The sequence below is a fragment of the Danio aesculapii genome, chromosome 1 (genome assembly GCF_903798145.1).
Source record: "Danio aesculapii chromosome 1, fDanAes4.1, whole genome shotgun sequence".
Classification (NCBI taxonomy): Eukaryota; Metazoa; Chordata; class Actinopteri; order Cypriniformes; family Danionidae; genus Danio; species Danio aesculapii.
Genome location: NC_079435.1, coordinates 9,860,473 through 9,884,315, shown reverse-complemented (window position 1 = coordinate 9,884,315; position 23,843 = coordinate 9,860,473). Strand labels below are relative to the sequence as shown.

Here is a 23,843-nt window from a genome sequence, read left to right as displayed (position 1 = left end):
TTTGCGACAACTGAAGGTTGTGTAAATAATTTTTTGTTGATGTTAAACACAATTTTTATTTGATACCTGTAACCATTGATTTCCTTAGTAAGATAAAAACAAAAAAACATTGAAATCAATGGTTACAGGTTTCTAACATTTTTTAAAATATCTTAATTTGTGTTCAACAGAAGAAAGAAGCTTATTAAGGTGGTTTGGAAACACTTGAGTACATTTTCATTTTTGAGTGAACGATCCCTTTAACGCTTGCAAGGTGAAATCATGTCTCTAAAACAGTTTGGTATCACACAATTGAGAGTTTATGCTAGTCTGTGCTGACAGAAGTAGAGCTAAATTAGGAATTTTCACACTAAATCCAACAGTGAATGAGCTTGATTTTATAAACACTAAGTGTCTTTATGCTTGGGAATTGTTTATTTACAGGAGTGAAAAGGCTTTTATTGTGAAATTTAATGGGATAGTTCTTTCAGAAATTAACATTTAATGTTCATTTATTCACTCTCAAGCCATTCAGGATGTTGGGGACTTTCTGCAGTAGAAGATTAAAGAAGATTTTTAGCTGAAAATCTGCATCTTCTTGATTCTAAATTCAGCAGTTACTGGTGCTACAGAGTCAAATAAGCACATGCAGGCATACAGTAGCTAATTTAATTCCTGACGATAAACTGAAGCAAAACAACCATCTATGAAACAACATTATTTACAACATTATAACTTGTTTGTTTGTGGGGCGACACTGTGGCTCAGTGGTTAGCACTGTTGCCTCAAAGCAAGAAGGTCACTGGTTCGAGTCCCGGCTGGGTCGGTTGGCATTTCTGTGTCAAATTTGCATGTTCTTTGGCATGGGCTTCCTCTGGGTGCTCCGGTTTCCCCCACAGTCCAAATACATGCACTATAGGTGAAATGAATAAACTAAAATGAGTGTGTATGGGTGTTTTCCAGTGCTGGGTTGCAGCTGGAAGGGCGTCTGCTGTGTAAAACATATGCTGGATAGGTTGGCGGTTCATTCTGCTGTGGCGACCTCAGATGAATAAAGGGACTAAGCAGAACGAAAATGAATGATTGAATGAATGTTTACAACAAGTATTTAAATGTTGTATTGAACGTAATCACCTACATTTTAATAAGTAAATCTAAGAAATTTTGGGGTGAACTACTAAGCTAAATGCTATCGATTTAAGTCAAAAATGTTTTGCAAAATCTATTTCAACAATTGAATTTAACATCTTTTGGTTGATTTAAAAATTCTGCAAACAAAACATGATAATTGTGCTTTTCAGCAGGATTTATTAAATGTTTACAATATCATGTTGTACTCCAAAGGAAGTGTCGTTAAAATAGGCCGCAAGAATCTGCACGGCCTCTTACTGCTGTAGTTGTCCTGTTAATGTCATCTGAAGGTTGATCCAACGTGATATCACCACCGGAGCAGGAAATATTGTTATTAGTATTAATATACAGCTGTTTGGAGAACCATTCTGTCACCCAGCTAATACAATTTAAAATTTGTATATTTTTATCAATATTGTGTCTTGAACATACGACAAATACTTAACACGTTTTTGTAGTGTGTATATATTTTCCAAAATATAAGGATTTGTTTAAAGGCTACACAATTTAATGTCGTCAGTATGACTTTGAAAGTGTTTATAATGGATGCTTATTAGTTTATTCAAACGTCATAACATTAAATTTAAGCACAGTTTAAATGGCATATTGCAGGTGATTTAAACATATAGTTCATATATTTATTTATAAACTAATTAAATCTTCAAATCTATCCGCACTAACTCGGTGAGAGTTTCCAAAGTCGACCTTTATACGTTTTTTTAAGGCTTTTGTTCCGTATATGGCATTGCGGTGGGCGTGTAGAATGAGATGCCTCCAGAGAGGGTGGTTATGGGAAATGAAGTTCTTTTAGTTCGCTGAGTGATGGCGGAGAACGCAATGTCAACTACATATCCCAGTGTGCAGCATTTTCGTGTCAGTGAAAGCGTATGACATTTCCATACAAGAATAGAGGTGACCCTCCGTTCTGTCTGAGTGGCAGAGCAGCACATCTTTGGCGAACATCTCAACCTGCACAATCAGACCTGAATCATGGTGAGACTCTCAGCCCTCCATTTTAGTCCAGCACAGTGTTTTAGCGTTAATCAAGCTGGGAGAGTTGTATGCACAACGTGACCGGATAGTTTAATTTAAACACTTTTGTGGTGAGATTTAATAATTGAAATGGGTGTGAAATGTTAGATTAGCAGCCACGTAACGATAACTCATCGGGATTCTTCTGAAGAAATGTTTTTGAAGTGTTTTAAAAACGACCGTTTCCGTGTTTATATGGGTGTAACTATGGGATGCCATATTTTGCACCCATTTTCGCTTATTTGTCTTGGTATGAATACTTCAGGACGGAAATTTACGTCGAAGTTCGCGCACATAATGACGTCTCCATCGTTACAGTGCGTGGCGTCGAGCTGAGCATCAGTTGCATCACCGTTTCATTCATTCATTCATTGAAGAATTTCTCAGAAAGCGTCATATATTAACGGTCAAATCTGTAATGAATGATATAATCTTTGATATGAGCACTTATTTCGCATAACGTTACTAGGCCTTTGCTTTGTAGTGATAAATAGGTCACACTGTTGACGACATTGACTGTTTGTTTTTCTTTTGCAGGCCGAACCAATCCGTGTTTTGGTGACTGGCGCCGCCGGACAGATCGCCTATTCTCTGCTTTACAGCATCGCTAAAGGAGATGTGTTCGGCAAGGACCAGGTGAGACTGTCTGAGACCCTCCTGTTATTGCGTAACAGGACATTTGAAGGGGGAAAAACCCCGCAAGTGGAACAAACTGGATTTTAAATCATCCATCAGTGTTATGTAACTAAGAATGTGTGATTAAAATATGCGTCCCACTGTGATGCGAGTCTGCTCAGAATAAAACCGCACAGTCACTGCTCCTGCACTATATATAGCTTACTGTGTGTATGCATGCATCACTTTATTGTTATTTTGAGATTTCCATCAACTGATAATTAAAAACAGGCAAATATGGTTTGTTTCTGATGACGGAAAATACACTACAGTTGATGCTGTAGAGACAAACACATAGACAGATCATTGATATCTTCACATTTTATTGGTCCAAACCTACTGTCCATCAAACATATTGTAAGAGCCAGTTATGCATAATTCATTTGTGATAATAATTTAGTTAAAACATGGTGAAAATAGATATTTAAATGTAATAAGATTTCATAGTGATTGTATTATCTAAAATACATAATTTAATAATAAAATTTTAAAACTTTTACTTTGGTATTTTTGTCTTCCGACAGTAATACGTCATGATGTCATTAGTTTGTACGTTTAGGTCAGATTGCAGTTGTGGATGTTGGAAGCAATGCAGTTTTTTGACTAAGCTATCAAGTCTATTGTACCTTTTTGTATTTTCGTTTTGCGTTTCTTCAGTAAACCTTTTTTAAAAAGAAGATTCGGTCTTTCAAATGCTGATTGTTGGAATAGCTGCAAAAGGTGGTACATAAGAATGTCCACGAAAGGTGTGCCACTATACATATTTTGTTAGGATTGATATAAAGTTGGTTTCATATTTGAACAGTGGCACTGTTATTGTTTACCATGCTACTTTGAATATTCGGTCTAAAATCGCATGCAATCATGAGTTTAAAACAACATTCACTTTTTAATTGACTGTGAACAATGGTGCACTTTGATAGTCATTGGCTTCTAACATGATTTCCCTTTTTAGATATTGCAAAGAATACTTTTCTGAAACTAAGGAGAAAGTCTCGATGTGAATTTAAAACCAACTTTACCTCAATTTTGTTAGGCTGTACTACTTGCACCACTGTGAGGGAATTATTTTGTGTTGAAAACCTTTTTAAGCAAGGTAAATGTATAGTGTTGTTGGGTGGTTTTCTTTGCAGAGCAAAACTTTTATTAATAAACAATATTGAAGTGATTTTAAAATGTAAAGGTTTTATTTAAAAAGGTTTATGCATTTATTAAATGCATAGATACAGTATTACATAGTCTAATATTTAGTCTATTGCAAGGTGCGTTCATGATGAATTAAGTTGTTTTACTTGAGTTACAACTATTATAACTCAATGTTTTTAGAGATAAATAGTTGTGAATTGCTAAATCTTATATATGTATAAATGATAAAATTGCTTGTATTTAATTGCTAAAATATATATATAAATGCAATGTAACATGGTCTAATCTTTAGTCTATTACAAGATGCAGTCATGATGAATATCAAGTTGTTTTACTTAAATTAAAGCTTTAATATAAGTGAATCTTTTTAGAAATAAAGGCTTCGTGAATTGCTAAATCTTGTGGTAAAATTATAAAATAGAATATGTATTTAGAAATAGAATTAATGCTTGAATATCTAAGGTAACCTTTGTGAAGTTAAAATTAAAATAAAATGTGTTTATTGTTAATTTGATTGATAAATAAATGTTAAAATGAAACGTCATTCTTATTTGTACTTGTACTTAAATTCATAATCATATTTCAATAAATAAAAACTTCTCGCTAACCAAATTGGTAGAACTTCATGGCTTGATGAATAAATAGTTATAGCCTAAAATGCAAAAAATATAATAATAATAATGTGGTGTGTACTGCTCTGTTAAATAAAATTGCATGCCTATTGTTTATGCATTCTGAATGTGCTGTGCTGTGTCTGATTGCATTACATGCATGCCTCTGTCTGCCTCCTCTGTCAGCCAATCATCTTGGTGCTCCTGGATATCACTCCCATGCTGCCGGTGCTGGACGGGGTCGTCATGGAGCTGCAGGATTGTGCTCTTCCTCTTCTCAGGGGTAAGATACTCTACTCTTCATTTATGGCCAGAGACTTTAGATCAGTAGTGTCCAAACACATCTTTTTTTCACCATAGATTAAAATTCATGCCATATCTGCAAACAGTCAATTAAAAACATGGTGTTTTGTAGAATAAGTTATGTATATAGCCTGGCATATTGTATATAAACCTATTTTTCTGTAAAACCTCCAGAATATAGATTTGAATAAAACATGTTGTATGTAAGAGCTGCTAATGTAGACATTTATAGGTGCATCACAAATAACAAATACATGCACTGTTCTACATAATTTTGTAGTATGAATTGTGCAAGTAGTGCATTCACACTGAAATGTTATTTTTATTTGTTTGTATTAACAGCATAGTATATTAAATTCATATACTATGCTGGTAAATGTGTAAGTGTAGTGCATAGTGTACAGTGTTCCATTTGTGATGCAGTGAAGGTGGTGAGAGAGTCAAAGTTCTTTCTGGCCGCCCTGGCGACAACGCTGTCTGCCCTAACAGCTCCGGCTGCGAGAGCGTCAAAATTCACTACATTGATCTCGTATTTAAAGGCGCTGTTGCAGCATATCAGCTAATCAGTTACATTCCTACATAAAACATGTGTTCTAGCATGAAGTTTCAACTATGGAAGATCAAGTTGTTGAGTGTGGTGTGGCTTAGCTTATCCAATATGCGTCTTTATGTCTGAAATATTCTGAAGTCGTTATAGTTGGCATGAAATTCCTGCTTTTTTTTTTCTTAATGAATATACAATATTAATGCACGTCAGTAACCCGCTAGTAATTTTTTTTTATCTATGTCCCTGTAAGTAAACCATAATTGGAAATCCAGCGACCGCAATAATCAAACACTTGGGAGCAACTGTGGTCGGAACCAAAGTTCACAGGGCTGTGTTTTCTGGAATTCTCTCAAGCAGTTGACATCTACATTCTGATTGCTTGCCGCCAAACAGTGTCATAGCTCAGAACCATAAAGTTGACTTGATTTCAACTCTCCTTGACGCCCTCAACGGCGAAGACGCTCCTTGCCGATTATCAATGCCTGCTCCCTTTGAAAATGAATGACTTCTAACTGCTCTGATGCTTTCGGTGTGAACGCACAGTAAAGCTGCCTCACCACACCACACGACATTTGGACTCGACTGTCGCATTACGCCTCCTTGTGGCTGTCGCACAGAATTTTCAGTTTTGTCGACTCGTGCACCATGGGAGAGCTGTTCTCGCAGTGTCCAAAAGGAGTTCAAAAGCAAGAGCCCTTATTTTCCATGCTTTCACTATGGTTGAATGATGAATACTAGAAACTCATAGACCGCTAAATTTTGGAGGGAATGTGGAGACAACATAAAAAAAAATAATATTTAATATTACTCATTTATGAATAGAATTTTTTTTTCTAATATAGATTTTTTTTCCTGATTAAAAACAAAAAACAAAAAAATAAGTATTTCCCATCTCGCGTGCACGGACCTGCTTGGACAACACTGAAATGCATCGCATCACGACTGGTCACATACGGTCTAGTCGCAGGATTTCAAATATTTCATGGATCGGCAGCTCAAATCGCATGCAAATTTTCCACATACGGAGATGATCGGAACTCCACGCTGCTTCCGGACTACTCTCCATTGGAAATGAATGACTTCCGGTCTGCCTCTTGTCATGTGCAGTGGAAAGGAGGCTTAAGAAGTTTTGCAGGAAAAAGTAAAGGGAAAAAAAAGCTTTAAATATGTTCAAATATGCAGACACAAATTGATAAAGTGCAACAAAAGTAACACTTAAAAGTGCATTTGCGATGTTCTATTTATATTAAACCTAAAAACACTATTTATGAAAAGTCAAAACAATCTAAATTGACAGAAGCTGTGTTTTTGTCTGCAGTATCTTGCCTTATTTAATAATGTTGACTGGATGTACACTTAAAAGACTACTTTTTTGAACTTGGGCTTGATTTATGTCTAGCCCACATCTGGACTGTATTAAAATGCAGAAGACTTAGCATGACTGTGCAGAACAGATCTGACAGAAACAGCCTGTGTTATGCTGTATTTGTGGAGCAGGGAGGAGTAACCCGCTCCGGCTGATCTTATTGGCTCGTAACATAAACTAGTCATGATCCAATGAGAAATGTGATGGTGCCACAACAATGCAGGAGGAGTCCAAAGAACATCTTGCATCACTGAAGTTGAGCTTTGGTTGAAGTCCACTGATTAATATCGCTGTACTAGCACTGCTGAAGATTATCAATGAAATTAGCCACTTTAGGAAACACAAACAGCCTGATTTATGGTCCGTTATGATAAGGTGAAAGTGTCAGGAGATAATCAGTGTCAGCACATGATCTTGAGAAAGAATAGGTGTGGGTACAAGTGTAATGTGGCTGCGTTTCGCAATGCTGTACCTGTTTGCATGAGCAGGTTATGCGAGTTCATTATTTCGGTCGAATGCGTTCCTTAAAGGGATAGTCAACCCAAAAATGACATTTCTGCCATTTACTCATCCTTCACTGATTTCTTTTTTTCTGTTGAGAACAATTGATGATATTCTGGAGGAAAAAAAAAAAACTATTAACTTTTCATTGTGTGTGTATATGTATGTATGTATGTATGTGTATATATATATATATATATATATATATATATATATATATATATATATATATATATATATATATATATATATATATATATATATATATATATATATACATACATACATACATACATACATACATACATACATACATACATACATACATACATACATACATACATACATACATACATACATACATACATACATACATACATACATACATACATACATACATACATACATACATACATACATACATACATACATACATACATACACATATACATATATATATATATATATATATATATATACATATATACATATATATACATATATATATATATATATATATATATATATATATATATATATATACATATATATATACATATATATATACATATATATATACATATATATATACATATATATATATATATATATATATATATATATACATATATACATATATACATATATACATATATACATATATACATATATATATATATATATATACATATATTATGAATAAAAATAATTATTTTTATTTTATTATTATTTTTGTTCCTATTGTTCCTACTCTGGATGACAATAGCTGTTTTTTTTCCAAACATTCTGCAAATATCTTCTTTTTTTTGGGCAGCGGAAGAAAGACGTTTATAAATGTTTAGAAGCACTTAAGTGTGTGGAAATATTCGTTTTTTGGTGAACTGTAACTTTAATTGCATGATCAATTAGGTTTCTCTGGATTTGTGATTTATATTAATGGTTTGTTTGTTTTGTTCTGCAAAATACTGGTGACATTTCTTCCATATTAATATGTAAAAAATAATTATGTTGTTATTTAGGGCATAAAATAACAGTGAGGCATAAACAATGTTTATACTCGCACAATACTTTGTTTTAACTTTGATGTTATTTTTTATTTGCTAGAATAACCCTGATTGTCAATCACGTCAAGTGAAAACATGTGTTATTTTGACCAGTTTTCATTTTCTCCAAAGAAAAGCTAGAAATGACCACATTTTATATTTGAATTGTAATCAGACCTTTATTCAATTCACTTTACCTTTATTTGTATAGCGCTTATACAATGTAGATTGTGTCAAAGCAGCTTCACATAAAAGGTCATAGTAAATAGGAACAGTGTAGTTCAGTTTGTAGTGTTTAAGTTCAGTTCAGTTTAGCTCAGTTCAGTGTGGTTTAATAATCACTACTGAGAGTCCAAATATTGAAGAGCATTTCTTATAGAATAAGACAAATGTTCAGAATTTACTCAAACCCATACCAAATAAATGTAGAAATTTGTAAAAACTGAGTTTTTTTTTTCTATAGCTGTAGGTTTGAGGTGTAAGAAAGTGTCACAAAAATAACATCAACTTATTTTAATGGCTAATCATTTTCTGTAAAACATTATAAATACAGAAAATTATTTTCATTATAAACATTCTTCAAAAAAATGTAAACATTTAATATTTATGCAATTACTTGCCTAATAATCTAATTAACATTTAAAATGTATAAATTGTAGTATTAGTAGTAATGAACTTGCCATGGAAAGTTGTTGGCTATATAAATGACCCCAGACCACAAAACAGGAAATTTAACAAAAAAAGTAAGACCTATACATCTAAAAACTGAATAATTAAGGTTGTGTTTAAGTTTGGATTGTTGCGATAGTTGCATCTTGGCCAAATATTGTCCTATCTAAATAACGTTTTCCAAATTAATTTCTTGGAAATGCATGTTACTAATCAAAAATGAAGTTATTTTATTTTTTATATATATATATATATATATATATATTATAGAAAGACATTTACAAAACCTTTTCAAGAAGGATGATCTCTACTAAATATTCTAACATTCTATTCGACTCATACAATGTATTTTTGCCTTTCCCACAAATATACACATACAGCTTAAGACTGGGTTTATGGTCCACATTCACTCATTCATTGTGTATCTTGCTCCTCCACAGAGGTGATTCCCACTGATAAGGTTGAGGTGGGCTTCAAGGATCTCGATGCTGCCATCTTGGTGGGCTCTATGCCCAGAAAAGAGGGCATGGAGAGGAAGGACCTTCTGAAGGCCAACGTGGCCATTTTTAAAACCCAAGGTGAAGCACTGGAGAAGTATGCCAAGAAGACCGTCAAGGTAAAAATAACAAAACAAATGATGTAACTTAAATTTGTTTTGGTGCCCTTTAGGCTACAGTGTAGTAACCAATAATATAACATTTGTTCGAAAATATATATATTTTTTACTTCTAACAGAATGAATCACGTGTAAGTCTGTAATTTGGCTGAGCAGTATTGGAAATTTTATGTGATTTTGGAAAAAAGGCAAACATTTTCAGCAGATAACCTGAATAGCTGTTTTTAAAGGTGCTGTATGTAAGTTTTTGACTCTTCTAAAGCATTAAAATACCATAATATGTTTGCATATATTTAAGAAACCTGCCAAGTGAATATCCTTGTTTATCTGAAAACAATGCTGAAGTCAGATATTCTGCTTTGAAAATGTGAGTTACGTGCCGGAACGTCTGTCTTTGTTATGGTCATTTGACCCGTCCTCTGCCAGTTTAGCCAATTACATTTCAGCACCCCGGGTTGCCTTGCTGGAAAAAAAGTGTATATCATTCATTCCGTCATGATGGCTCTCATACGCGTCCGCGACTGAAAATGCTACCTCCGGTGGACAGTAGCAGACTCTGAAATGAGACGCAGGTTCAGAGTTCCACATGAGGTTATTAATTAGCAGATAATATAAATGTTATGAACGTAAACATTAGGTGAGCAGGTTGCATTGTAACCCCCTGCCCTAACATGAAAATGTGTTTTGAACCAGGAGTGCAATACCTAGTTCAACCACTGGGTGTCAAACTTGCATACTGCACCTTTAAAGAGAGAATCTTTGTTGAGTTATTTTTTTTTTTATTTATTTTTTTTTTTGATTGGTGAGTTTATCCAAGTAAAAATCTGTAATAATAAAACAAGATTTTATAAAGTTAAGACCGCTTTAGCCCTGTGAAATGTGCTGTTTAACGCATTACATTTATTTAAATAAGTAAAAAAAAATGTTGGATCAACTATTGTTCTATTTCTAATTGTATAATTGTGTGTGTGTGTGTATGTATGTATGTATGTATGTATGTATGTATGTATGTATGTATGTATGTATGTATGTGTGTGTATATATATATATATATATATATATGTATATATGTATGTATATATATATATATATATATATATATATATATATATATATATATATATATATATATATATATAATTTCTATTGTTTAATTTCTAATAACTTTAATAAATTCTTTCTTTCTGTCTGATGACAGTAAATAATATTTGACTAGATATTTTTCACGATACTAGTATTCAGCTTAAAGTGACATTTAAAGGCTTATTAGTAGGTTAATTAGGTTAACTAGGCCAGTGTTTCTCAACCCTGTTCCTGAAGGCACACCAACAGTACACATTTTCAGCCTCTCCCTAATCAAACACACCTGAATCAACTTATCATAACATCAGAAGAGACTCCAACACCTGAAGTTAATAGGTCAGAAAAGGGAGACATCCAAAATATGTACTGTTGGTGTGCCTCCAGGAACAGGGTTGGGAAACACTGAACTAGGCAATCAAAAAGGAAATTCTGAAGGGGCTAATATTATGACCTTAAATAAATATTCTAGCCAAAGTAAAAGGCTTTTCTCCAGAAGAAAAATGGGATATTGATGGGAAAATATAACCATTTTCTCGCTCCATTAAACATCACTTAGGATCTGTGTATGAATGCAATATATATTTGTAAAAACTGTTTGCTTTTATTTTTTTAAATAGGTGCTAGTTGTTGGGAACCCAGCCAACACCAACTGCTTGATTGCCTCCAAATCCGCTCCCTCCATTCCTAAGGAGAACTTCTCCTGCCTGACCCGTCTGGACCACAACAGGGCCCGCTCTCAGGTCCGAACCCACCGCCTTCCTCATACACCTTCAGTGTTCGTTCTGCTTTAATGATGTGCTCTAACTCAATCTTTTTGCTTTCCAGAGCTTCAGGTAACCAAAGCTTTTCTCTCAATGTCCTACATCTAGATTACATCTAGAGCAGTGGTTCCCAACCTGGGGGTCACCAAAGATTTATTAACAGTCACCAAACTCACTCTAGTACAGTGTTTCTCAACCACGTTCCTGGAGGACCACCAACTCTGCACATTCTATGTCTCCTTCACTAAACACACCTGATTCAGATCATCAGCTCACTAGCACAGACTGAAAGAGCTGTAATGGGTGTGACAGACAAAGACATCCAAAAATGCTGTGTTGCTGGTCCTCCAGCAATGTGGTTGGTAAACACTGCTCTAGTATGAAGTAATAAAGCCAATTTATTATAATTTATTATATTTATTATTTATGATAAACCACATGGTTAAGATTGCATATTTAATAATTAATATCTTATTCAATTACAGTATTCAGATATGTAAATTGTAAAAACAGTTGCAGCATTAGTTTTGTGTTGTGTAAATAAATGAAACTATGTTTCATTCAGACTATGCCATTTTTGTTTAGACCACAGACTGGTTTAGACTGAGCTTTAGCAAATATTAAACAAAAATAAGCAAATTGTGCATTTATTTGCATTATTTTAGGGGGTCATTAGGATTTTGAGTGTTAAAATGGGGTCCCCTTGATAAAAGGTTGGAAACCACTGTTCTTGAGCAACCTTTTCTAGGAATGGACTAGATCGTAGACCATCAGATTGACTTTGGCATTGCATATGATTTGTCATTTGTGTTATTAGAGGAGTTGTAGCTCTCCCTATAGCTTCAGTTGTGGTACATTATGAATGAAATAAACAGGCTTCTCACTCATCTGCAGTTTTTCTCTGTGCCTGTAGGTGGCGATGCGTGTCGGCGTGCCCTCTGACAGTGTGAAGAACGTGACTATCTGGGGGAATCACTCCTCAACTCAGTACCCAGATGTGCACCATGCTATTGTGACCCGTAATGGGAAGGAGATCGCTGCTTTTGACGCTGTGAATGACGATAGCTGGCTGAAGGGGGACTTTATCTCCGTAAGTCCAATGCTAGATGAGATGCTAATATAAAAATGGGAAATTTTCCATTTGCTGTCTTTTTAAATTCTGCTTTTGTTTGGATCGAAAAATGCAGTATTTTAGTGATCCCATTGGAAAAGACAAAATGGCTCTCATTCACAGATGCACGCCTGGATTATTTTGTATTTGTAGGTTCCCTAGGCTCCCACCTAATGAAATGATTTGTTTCAATAAATCGTAAGCAAATAGTTTTTTAACCTTTTTTTTTTTTTTTTTTTAATGTTTTCAGTCATTTTTGATCATTTTCACCTAAATTTAAGATTTAAGCCCTCAGAATATTTTCTGCTATGAATGTATGAGCTTATTAAATATAATTTAAAAATAATAATAATAAAGAATCCAGATTACATATCATGACAATTTCAGGAAAGAGTTAATAATGCTAATAATGTTTATTATAAAATGAAAGCTCTTGTAATGTAATATTAAAATTAATCTTTTTTTCCTTAAACCGTATTTAGTAAAAATATAAAAAAAATTTTAATGAATATCAGTAAAAACAAACTTTCATTCATTAATTTTCACTTTGAAGGCCGACGCCGAAATATGAACTTGTATATCAATAAAAATAGTCATACTGGGTAGCCTTACAATGTTTATTTTATTTTTATCTTATTCATATTTTGTTTCAATTTTATTTATTTTATTATGTATTTATTTTTATATTTTTTATTGTATTTTATTTATTTGTTTTTTTATATATTTTTATTTATTTGTTTTTATAAGTTGTTTTTATAGATAGTTTTTATATATTTTATTTTTATTGATTTATTTTATATTATTACTTGTTTTTGTATTTTTATTTTTTATTTAATTTTTATATATTTAATTTTTATTTATGTTTATATGTTTATATATTTTTTGTTTTTATAAATGTTCTTAATTTAATTTTAATTTTTTGTTTTTATATATTTTATATTTATTTATTTATTATTATATTATATAAATTACTATAAATTATATATTTACTTGTTTTTTTATTTTAATTTATTTGGTTTATATTTGGTTAATTTTATTCATTTTTATGTATTTAGTTTGGTTTTATTTATTTGTATATATTTTGTTTCTTCTTTTTATTTAATTTTTAATATTTTTTTTTATAATTTCATATTTATTAATTTTTTCTTTTGTTTGTATTTAATTATTTTTATTATATTTTTACTTGTTTTAGTATTTAGTTTTTTTATTTTATATTTATTTTTTACATTTTCTTGATTTCATTTTTATTTTTTATTCATTTTACTTTGTTTTATTTTTTTTATTTATGTAATATTTTATCGATTTAAGATTTTTTTTTTTTTTTTTTGCATTTTGCAGGTAAAATCCAGCCATTTCAATAGGGATCCCCTTGTGATTAATAAATATTTTCACAACCTCTTTGTTGTCTAATTTCCTTTCTTTCTTTAATTTCTCCATCATCAGACAGTGCAGCAGAGAGGTGCAGCCGTCATCAAGGCCAGAAAACTCTCCAGCGCGATGTCTGCTGCCAAAGCCATCTGTGACCACATGAGGGACATCTGGTTCGGCACTCCAGATGTGAGTTTGCTCCATGAACCATTTACAGATCCATCAACTGTCTAGAATATGAAGTGCTGGTTTAAAGTAGACTGTAGAGTTTGTCATAAACACAGAATATATTAATGCTAAATAATGACCTGCATGTAATCTGCAGATGCAAATACACTTCATTCAACATGTACACATAGACATCACCTATATACTATATAACTACAGGTTAATTATGTTTATATAGAATAACTTTAGCTTTTAAAAGCTATTAATTACTAGTTAGTTAGTTAAAGTTGGTTGTAACTAATAACCTTAACTAACTTGTTTGTAATGCAATAATGTGCACCTTTGTAAAGCTGCTTGAAACAATAATTACTCCGAAAAGCTCTATACAAATGAACTTGAATTGGATATGTCTCTCTGAACAGGGTGAATGGGTGTCTATGGGGATCTACTCATCTGGCAATTCCTATGGAGTTCCTGATGACCTCATGTACTCCTTCCCTGTTAAGATCAAGGTTGGTTTTACTTGCTTTACGGCCTTTTCACACCACAAACAATCAATATTTGCAACTGTTCTGATGCATAATATTATCTGTTGCTTTAAAGCTGGGTGGATTCTGATTAGTTGCCAATACCATTATCATTCAACAATTCTAGAATTTAAAATATGTCATTTGTTTGTGCTGTTATTGTTATGGTTGAGTCCAAAAGCATTGAGTATGTGATTTGAATGACCCTATAATTCAAGTTATGCAAGCATGTTTGTTTGTTTGTTTTTATATTTTTAAAATAGAATATAGTTAATATCACACGAGCAAGTGTGCTAAGCAGACCCCCTAGTTTTTTTAATTTTGTGATCGCTGAATCCAACGCAAAATCAACAGTCGCTTTTTTTTTTGCGATCCTGCAAAATTCTTAATATAAACACAAAATAATCACAAAAAATTAAATATTCTCTTAAAACAACCAGTTAAAACCATACATACAATCAAATTATGTTATTTTATAGTTTGCAATTATTTGTTTTATGTGACTTAATGGCGTTGCATACAACAGCACACGTGATTTGAGCAGGGTTTATACGGTCATGGAAAACCTGGAAAAGTCATAGAATTTTGACATGGCATTTACCAGACCTGGAAAAGTTTTGGAAAAACAGAAAGACTCACAAGATTTTGGAAAAGTCATGGAAATTACATTTAGTAATGTAGCAGACATGTTTGTCCAAAGCTGCTTAAGCTGCGGTCACACTAGAGCTTGTGCTTGCAAAATTCTGTCGTACAGTGCTGCAAAAAGGGGCGGGGTTAAACAATATGATTAGACATTAATAAAAGGGAGCGATTGCTCCATATTTTACATTTCTTATTTTAAATGATCTTCTATTGATCTCACGCAATCACCTGATGTGATTTTGCAGGTAAGAATTCACCAAGCTTGAACTTTCAAATGTAGTGAAATGCGAAACACGTGCTTGGGTTTCTGGTCTGCTGCATTCGCATGCCTATAAATGGAAATCTATGGAGCGAAAAGTGCAGTGTGATCGCGGCTTTATAATAGAAGTAGTTATATCTACTATTACTAGTTTAACAAACTATTAACATTATCTAAAATTAGTTTGACAAATATCTGTAAACTGGAATGGAGGTTTAGTTGTTTTACTTTTCTTTTTTGGCCAAAAACATGCTCTCACATTATTAGTGTAAGCATCATCTATTTTACATAGATATCAAAATACGTTGCATTGATTTTCTTATGATTTACCATGCACACGTAGACGTTACATGAAACATTAGGTCCTGAAAATTGACTTGAAAGTCCTGGAAAAGTCCTGGAATTTTTGGAGTAAAAATGTGTATGAACCCTGTTTGGGCGTCAGACTACAACAAAATGTGAGCAAACATCTAAGAAGCAGCAAGCTACAAGCAGCTTACAATGTATGGCTGGTATTATGACGTGCGTCAAATCGAAAAATGATTTCGCTTAACCTTTCCCCTGCCGTAGACTAGTGAAAACGACTAGTGTTTTAGGTGTATGATGGTAGTGGAAGCCCTAATTAGGGCCAGCTCCTGATTAGTGCGTTGAATGTGTCATAATGGTGATTGACAGCATTTTCAACCAATGGTTGAACACTATGCACAAGTGATTCAAAAACATATGTTTTGGTGGACTGAATCACCTTATGTTTTTGATGTCAGTTGTGGGCCAGAGGGAGGAGGAGGGCAAGCCGTAAATGGCCTGTGGGCCTGGAGTTTGAGACCCCTGCTTTAGGACAAACTACGCAAACAATGCATCTAATTTGATGTTACATTTAGGCAATATGTAGAAACAAACACCTATTTTATGAGGACTTTTCAGTAGACAGCTTCTCCATGTCTTGTGAACTCTTATGGTATCTATCAGTGCCCTGAATCAGCTGGTTTCAGACTGTTGAATGAATTTTTTTCTCACATGGACTGATTGGTGCGATTATGCATTCAAAATGGTTTGAACCGGTATGGGGGTGGTCAAATGGACGTCAATTCCTTTAATTATTAAAATTATTATAAAAAATACGGATCAGCGAACTTTATTTATTTATTTTTTATTCCTCAGTTTCAAAGCCCCCCCACCCCCTTTGATGTCCTTCAGGGAGGGGGATCAAGCCTTTATTAGGAGTGTCAACCCCCCCCCCCAAACCCCCTGTGATTCGCACCTTGGTTATATTTATTTATGCACAAAAGGCTTAAACTAGCTAAGACATCAGCTCAAAAACACCGCAAAATTCTGTTCAATTCATTATTGTTATCGTAAAATTTCAACCCATAAGTAATTGCTATCAATTTTGCTAATATCACACACAGGGCTGCACGATTCATCAAAAAAAGATCACGATCTCAATTCGACCCTACACACGATCTTAATTCAGCGTTTTGTACAGCCAATTATATTTTCAAGGTCAGTAGAGAAGCAAGGCAGTCGCACAAGTCTTCACAGCAACACTGACACCTTCAAATGGCATTAAAAGTGTCATACTGTATTTATAAGGTATATTCACCCAGAAATGTCATTTCTGTCTTCATGTAATGATGTATTCGTGGCCGCGATATCTCACGTGAGCTGACCGCCAGCTGTTTGCTTCCGAGAACGTGCGCGGCCCGTCTATGACGCCTACTTTAGTGAACAGAAGCTGCATAGGCTGTGAATAACAGGTAATGAAGTTGTAAATAACGTTCTGTTTGTTGCACAGAGCGATCGATTGAGGGATATGCGGGAGGTTTAATTTGCATGTGTGTGTGTTTTTCTCACAGTGACTGCGACCATGAGCCGCACTAGGAAGTGAAAGTGAAACCTGTGTGCACATTTAAATGATCATATCGCATTTTAGAGTTATGATTACGGCAAGCTTGATATGTTTTTTTCTTTCATAGCGAACACAAAGGGTTGTGCATGAAAATAAATGTTCACCGTGTCAGTATAACAACCCTAGCCTATATATAATGTTGAATATAATGCAAGAGGGAATCTGATAATGACTAAATTCTAATTTTACCAGTGAAAACAAATGGTCTAATAATGTTTTCAATAACAGATGACAAGCACATGTCTTAAACATAATAAATCATCTTTTATAATTATGAATAGTTTATTCAGATGTCATATTTTACTATGAATTAACAAACAGGACAACATATTGAAAGTCTGTTCAAGTGCACCATAATGACTAAACAAAATTTAGCATTGTAAGCAACAGTAGAGCTACACACAGGCCTAATATTATTGTTGTGTTTTATCAGATGTTTGAGAATTAACAATAATAATAGGCTAATCATATTAACCTTTATTTCACATTTACAGAATCGTGAGAAAATCACGATCTTGAATTTAAGCAAAATAAATCGTGATTCTCATTTTTGCCAGAATCGTGCAGCCCTAATCACACACACTCCTCTATAATCTGCAAGAGAAAACACATTGCGTTGGTTTAGAAGTCCCATGTAATATTTAATTCAGAAATATTAGAATAACTTTCCCAAAATATGTGTCAAAATATGATTTGTCACCCAAAATAATTATATTTGCTGAAACCGAGAAAAATGTGTGGCCAAATTAAGACTCTAAATCCCCCCAGAGTGAATTAAAACATCCCCAACTGCACACAAGGGTTCATCTAATCGATGTCTTCAATATAATTTTTCTCACAATGAAAAACACAACTGCGTGTCTCCTGTAACAGAACAAGAGCTGGAAGGTGGTTGACGGCCTCTCCATCAACGATTTCTCCCGTGGAAAGATGGACGCCACCGCTGCCGAGCTGGTGGAGGAGAGAGACACTGCGCTCACCTTCCTCTCAGCGTGACTCCATCACTCCACAAACACGCGGCAGACGCTAGACTCAAAGTCCCAGAATTCCCGACTCTAAAGTCCTGTAGATTTCACAGCTGGCCGTGATCGAGTGTTGGATGTTTATGTCCTGTATGCGTGAGTGTATGAGTGTGTGTTACTAAACAAGAAACGTTCTCAATGTAACTTCCCTCTGCTTGGAGTGTTTGGGGCAACACTTGAAGGAGTTTATTTCCAATCTGAATCTTTACGCACATAGTTGTCCTGACTAAAGAGAAATATCCATCTTCTGTCATACAACATTAAATGACCATGTGGAAAACACTTTTTTTTGTTGGTGTATGTCTTTCTCGTGTAAGATCGTGTCTCTGTCTTCAGCTGTGAACACGGGTTCTGTAGGAGTGGATTTATTTTCATCACAAATGTATACAAAGCTACTTGAATATTTGGCTCATAACTGTGTAATTATGCTTCTATAACTGTAATTAGCTGTAGGGGAAGTATTGCATTTAAAAGTTGTTGTTTTCTACTGATAAATTAGGACTAGTTCATGTTTAAAGATGAGGAATAATGGTATGCAATACTAAGTGAATTTTACAAACCAGTTTCGAGAGGAGCAAGTGATATGATTGATCGCATTTGGTCTCTCATTTGTAATCATGCATAAGCCAATCGGATTAATCCAAACTCACTATAAATATCCCATCTAGCATCATTCCCTTATCTCCATTTTTTTGAAGAATCCCCCCATCCACCCCTTTTCCTCCTTTAACAGGGGGAGCTCTCGAGAACTACCTGATCTTGTCCCCCCACGCTCACATGCTCATCGACCAGGTGGGAGACCTGAGCTCAATTATCTCGGAACACAGGGTTCTCTCCCGGGACAGCATACCAAATCTGCTATTATTATCAAGCAATATCGAAGTGTGAACTCTTGAAAACATTTACATACTAAACCATGTCATAGTTTGTTGTGAATGTATGAGTCTAGAAGTTACAATTAAGAAAATTTAGGGGGGGGAATGGTTTTATGTCAGTTATGACTTGTAATTGTCATATTTTTTGTCAAATTATGGTTTAATAAAGTGCCAAAAACATCTTATTTATAAACCTTTACGAACTAAGACCATACACTAGTACACTTTAGAAGTAAATAATTTATTTAGAATTACAATTTGAATGTTGATGCAGTGTTCACCATTAAAAACAAAAGACAACACTTGATTTATGTCAGTTATGACTTGTATTTGTCATAATTTTGTCAAATTATGGTTTAATAACATGTAAGTGCCAAAAAAACATCTTATTAATAAACTTTTGCAAACTAAGTCCATATACTAGTACGCTGAAAAATGTGAATGTTTTAGTGTTTACCACAATAGCCAACAGAAAAAAATTTATTTATTTATTTATTTATTTTAAATGTCAATTATGACTTTGTCATTATTTTGTCAAATTATGGTTTAATAAGATGTAAGTGCAAAAAAAACATTATCTACCCTGCTGGAAAAAAATAAAATAAAACCGCTTAAACCAGCCTGGTTTTAGCTGGTCAACCAGCCTGGTTTTAAGGGGATCTGGCCATTTCCAGGCTAGTTTCCAGCCTGGTTTTGGCTGGGCTCCCAGCCTGGCTAGGCTGGTCGAGCTGGTTTTAGCTGGTCGTGCAGGCTGGAAAATGGATGAAACCAGCCTGCAATGGCTAAAACTCCACTTAAACCAGCCAACCTGCCTAGGCTGGTTTAAGCAGGTTTTTTATCAGCAGTGTATAAACCTTTTGCAAACTTTGTTGCTAAAGCATACTAGTGTATGGACTATAAGTAGCTTAATTAGAATTAAAATGTAAATGTTTATCTAGTGTTTACCACTATACCTAACAGAAAAAAAGTTGATTTTTATGTCAGTTATTACTTGTATTCGTGATATTTTTTTATAAATTATGGTTTAATAACATGTCAGTGCCAAAAAACATAATATCTATAAACGTTTACTAACTAAGACCATACACTATGCTTTAGAAATAACTTAATTAGAATTAAAATGTAAATGTTTATTCAGTATTTACCACTATAACCAAGAGAAAAAAAGCATGAATTTGTCCGTTATAACTTGTATTTGTCAAATTTTGTAAAAAAAAAAAATATTATAAAACTTCTACAAACTAAGGTGATGCACTTTATAATTAAATAATTTGATTAATTATAATTATAATGTAAGGGTTTATTTAGTGTTTACCACTAAAACCAACGTGAATTTGTCAGTTATGACTTGTATGTGTCTTTTTTGTCAAGTTACAGTTTCATAAAATGTAATTGCCGAAAAACATACCTATAAACCTTTCCAGACTGACACCATACACCAGTACGCTTTAGGATTAAATGACTTGCTTAATTCGAAATAAAAGTACATATCATATTTATGTAGAAATTATCACTATAACCAACAGAGAGCGCTGTTTTACGCTTTTAAACGCTGTCAACGACTGGAACTCAACTGAATGCTTTATAATTGGTCCATCCAGTTTTTCCTCATCCTCTGATTGGTCCGTAAGCTAACATCAAACCCACACACCAACTTCTTGCGACACTTCCGCCGTGCGGCCGCGTTGTACAGTCAGTGAACGTAAGTATCCTGGCATGGCTTGTCAAAAAATGAGCAAGCAAGTTTGTCTGCTGTCTAGTTGTGCTTGAGTGTTATTATAGTTCCCCAAACCCCTCAAAAAGACCTGATATCTGAACAGCGCGCTTGTGTTTGCTTCCAAAGGGCCATTGCCCTATTCATATATGGCAAAGTTCATGACAGCTTTAATCCTATAAATGGATTGGATGTTTTCTGTGACTTGTTGTGTTTGGACAAACAGAAGCAGGTAGTTTGGCCTTTTCTGCTTATTTGTAGTGCCAATAGGTAGCTTGACATTTAAAGGGGCCGTTCAGACAACCAGCTGTAAGAAACCGCAAAGTGGATAAAACTGGCTAAAGCTTGGGCTCAAGAGGCTTGCTGACTTACTAAAATAAATGCAGTAGCTAATGCTTATTGAAATAAAAACAGCGTGGGAATTACATTATTTATTTATAGTAAATACATTTGATCCCCCTATAATGGTTTATACCATTGTGAATGCATTATCGCACCAATCAATGCTAGGAAAAACATTCCTGGTAAATTAAGTGTTTATATCTGCATATAGCCTTAAAATAGAAACATTAGACACATTTTGTTTAATTTGACCTTCAGTAACCTCTAGTCACTAAATACCCCTCAACACAACAAAAACGTTTACATTTCATTAATAAATCAGATGTAATTTAAATATATTCATAAATTTGATTGACTGAAGCATGTTTTACTAAAGTACTACCGAAAAAAGTTGTTTCCCCCCCCCCCCCCCCCCCCCCCCCCCCACTCTGAACTGTTGTTTATGGGCATATTATTGAATAGAGTTCACTCAAAAATGTAAATATTGTCATAATGTACTCATCCACTTGTTACATGCATGTTTGTGTTTTTATTCAGTTGAACACAAATGAAGAATCTTGGGGAACATCATTGGTTCCAGTAGGCCTAATTTCAGTTCCTATTATGGATGTCAATATCTTGACATCCACAATAGGAATAGCGAATATCTTGTTTTTTCTTCAACAGAAGGAAAGAAAAAATGATTAAAGATTATAAACACTCGTGTGAGTAAATGGGGAAAGTTTAGTTTTTGGGTGAACTGAACTGTTTCTAGAACGCAGAATGAATTTTACTGTATGCGAGTGCCTTTAAAAAAAAAGGATATATATAAATATATATATATATATAATACACACACACACACACATACAAATATATATATATATATATATATATATACATATACATATACATATACATATATATATATATATATATATATATATATATATATATATATATATATATATATACACACACATACACACACACACACATATATATGTGTGTGTGTGTGTATGTGTGTGTGTATATATATATATATATATATATATATATATATATATATGTATGTGTGTGTGTGTGTGTGTGTGTGTGTGTGTGTATGTATATATATATATGTGTATATATATATATATATATATATACATATATGTATATATATATACATATATGTATATATATTGTAGGTTTATTGTATATATATTATATGTATATATAATATATGTATATATTTATTTTTATATATATATATATATATATATATATATATATATATATATATATATATATATATATATATATATATATATATATATATATATTCATACAACAGTTCTGTCTAGTTCTTGAATCTGATTGGCTGATAGCCATGCGATATTCTGCAAATAACAGCACTTGTACCGCCTCTGAATACTTTTGTTTTAAATAGCATCTGGTGTGCGATACTTTTAACTTTTAAAAAAAAATTACTAATGCTTTGCTTCTTAGACTTTACACACCTGAAACTTGTCTATAGCACTTATTCACTGCTGCTCTTATAGTTGTGTAAATTGCTTCCTTGTCCTCATTTGTAAGTCGTTTTGGATAAAAGCGTCTGCTAAATGACAAAATGTAAATGTAACTATCTTGTGCGTGCCGTGTCACGGCCGGTGTGTGACGCCCTTCAGTCGATCTCTCTCTTTTGTACGTTGTAGTGCTGTATTTTTACCATAGTAATATTGTGATCTCCCGATTACAACAGAGAAATACTGGGAAATCTCTTAGAAAAAGCTTTTATAATCTTAAAATGTGAGCAAAATCACCTGTTTTGTCGTCACTTTAGACATTACGCTAGAGAATCATTCAAACACTAGCTCTAAAGTGACTTTGGTGAATTAGCAACGGTTCCTGCTGCTCTGACGTCAGCTGCAGATATGAATGAATGGCGGAAGTATTTCCTCATACTAAAGGGTTTTTAGACTCTCCATGTTTGATTTTCTTTTTATATAGATGGATTATGCCGTCAAACTGTTGTATAAACTCAATATCACACGAGTAGCAGTGCGATGTGGCTGTATATCGTTGCTGATGGGACACTAAGGCATGCACGCCTCCCACAAGTGAAGATATAGTCATATCGCACTGCTACTCGTGTGATATTGCTCATATACATATATATGCTCATATATATGTACAGTGCTCCGCATAGAGTTCACCCCATTTTGAAAATGAATATTTGTATCCATTTCTCAGTGAATATAGTCAATGTATTTCGGTGCATTTAAACAAGCCAGATTTATTAAACAGATATATTTATTACAACAATATATTAGTCACCAAACATTTAGAAATTGAAAGATAATACAATTAAATTGTAAAAAACTTACAACAAATTATATAAATGAATGAATGACTGAATGTTGATTTTAGTGAATGAATTCAAAATAATAGATGGACACTAGTGAATCCAATTGACTTTGTA

The 23,843-nt window shown here is 33.5% G+C and overlaps 1 protein-coding gene across 1 annotated transcript; it reads left to right on the top strand.

The window, feature by feature from the left end:
* Window positions 1–1,994: 1,994 nt before the first annotated feature.
* Window positions 1,995–18,751, top strand: mdh1aa (malate dehydrogenase 1Aa, NAD (soluble)). The gene is made up of 9 exons (XM_056456543.1): window positions 1,995–2,103; window positions 2,680–2,778; window positions 4,761–4,857; window positions 9,444–9,619; window positions 11,320–11,442; window positions 12,377–12,553; window positions 14,018–14,131; window positions 14,533–14,622; window positions 18,321–18,751. The coding sequence occupies exons 1-9, from the start codon at window positions 2,101–2,103 to the stop codon at window positions 18,441–18,443; spliced, it is 1,002 nt and encodes a 333-aa protein (XP_056312518.1). The 5' UTR covers window positions 1,995–2,100; the 3' UTR covers window positions 18,444–18,751.
* Window positions 18,752–23,843: the final 5,092 nt, after the last annotated feature.

Excerpts from the sequence above, each read along its gene's own strand:
- mdh1aa (XM_056456543.1), top strand. Across the intron at positions 12,554-14,017 it reads TGAAGGGGGACTTTATCTCC|ACAGTGCAGCAGAGAGGTGC; the intron begins GTAAGTCCAATG and ends CTCCATCATCAG. Across the intron at positions 14,623-18,320 it reads CCTTCCCTGTTAAGATCAAG|AACAAGAGCTGGAAGGTGGT; the intron begins GTTGGTTTTACT and ends CTCCTGTAACAG.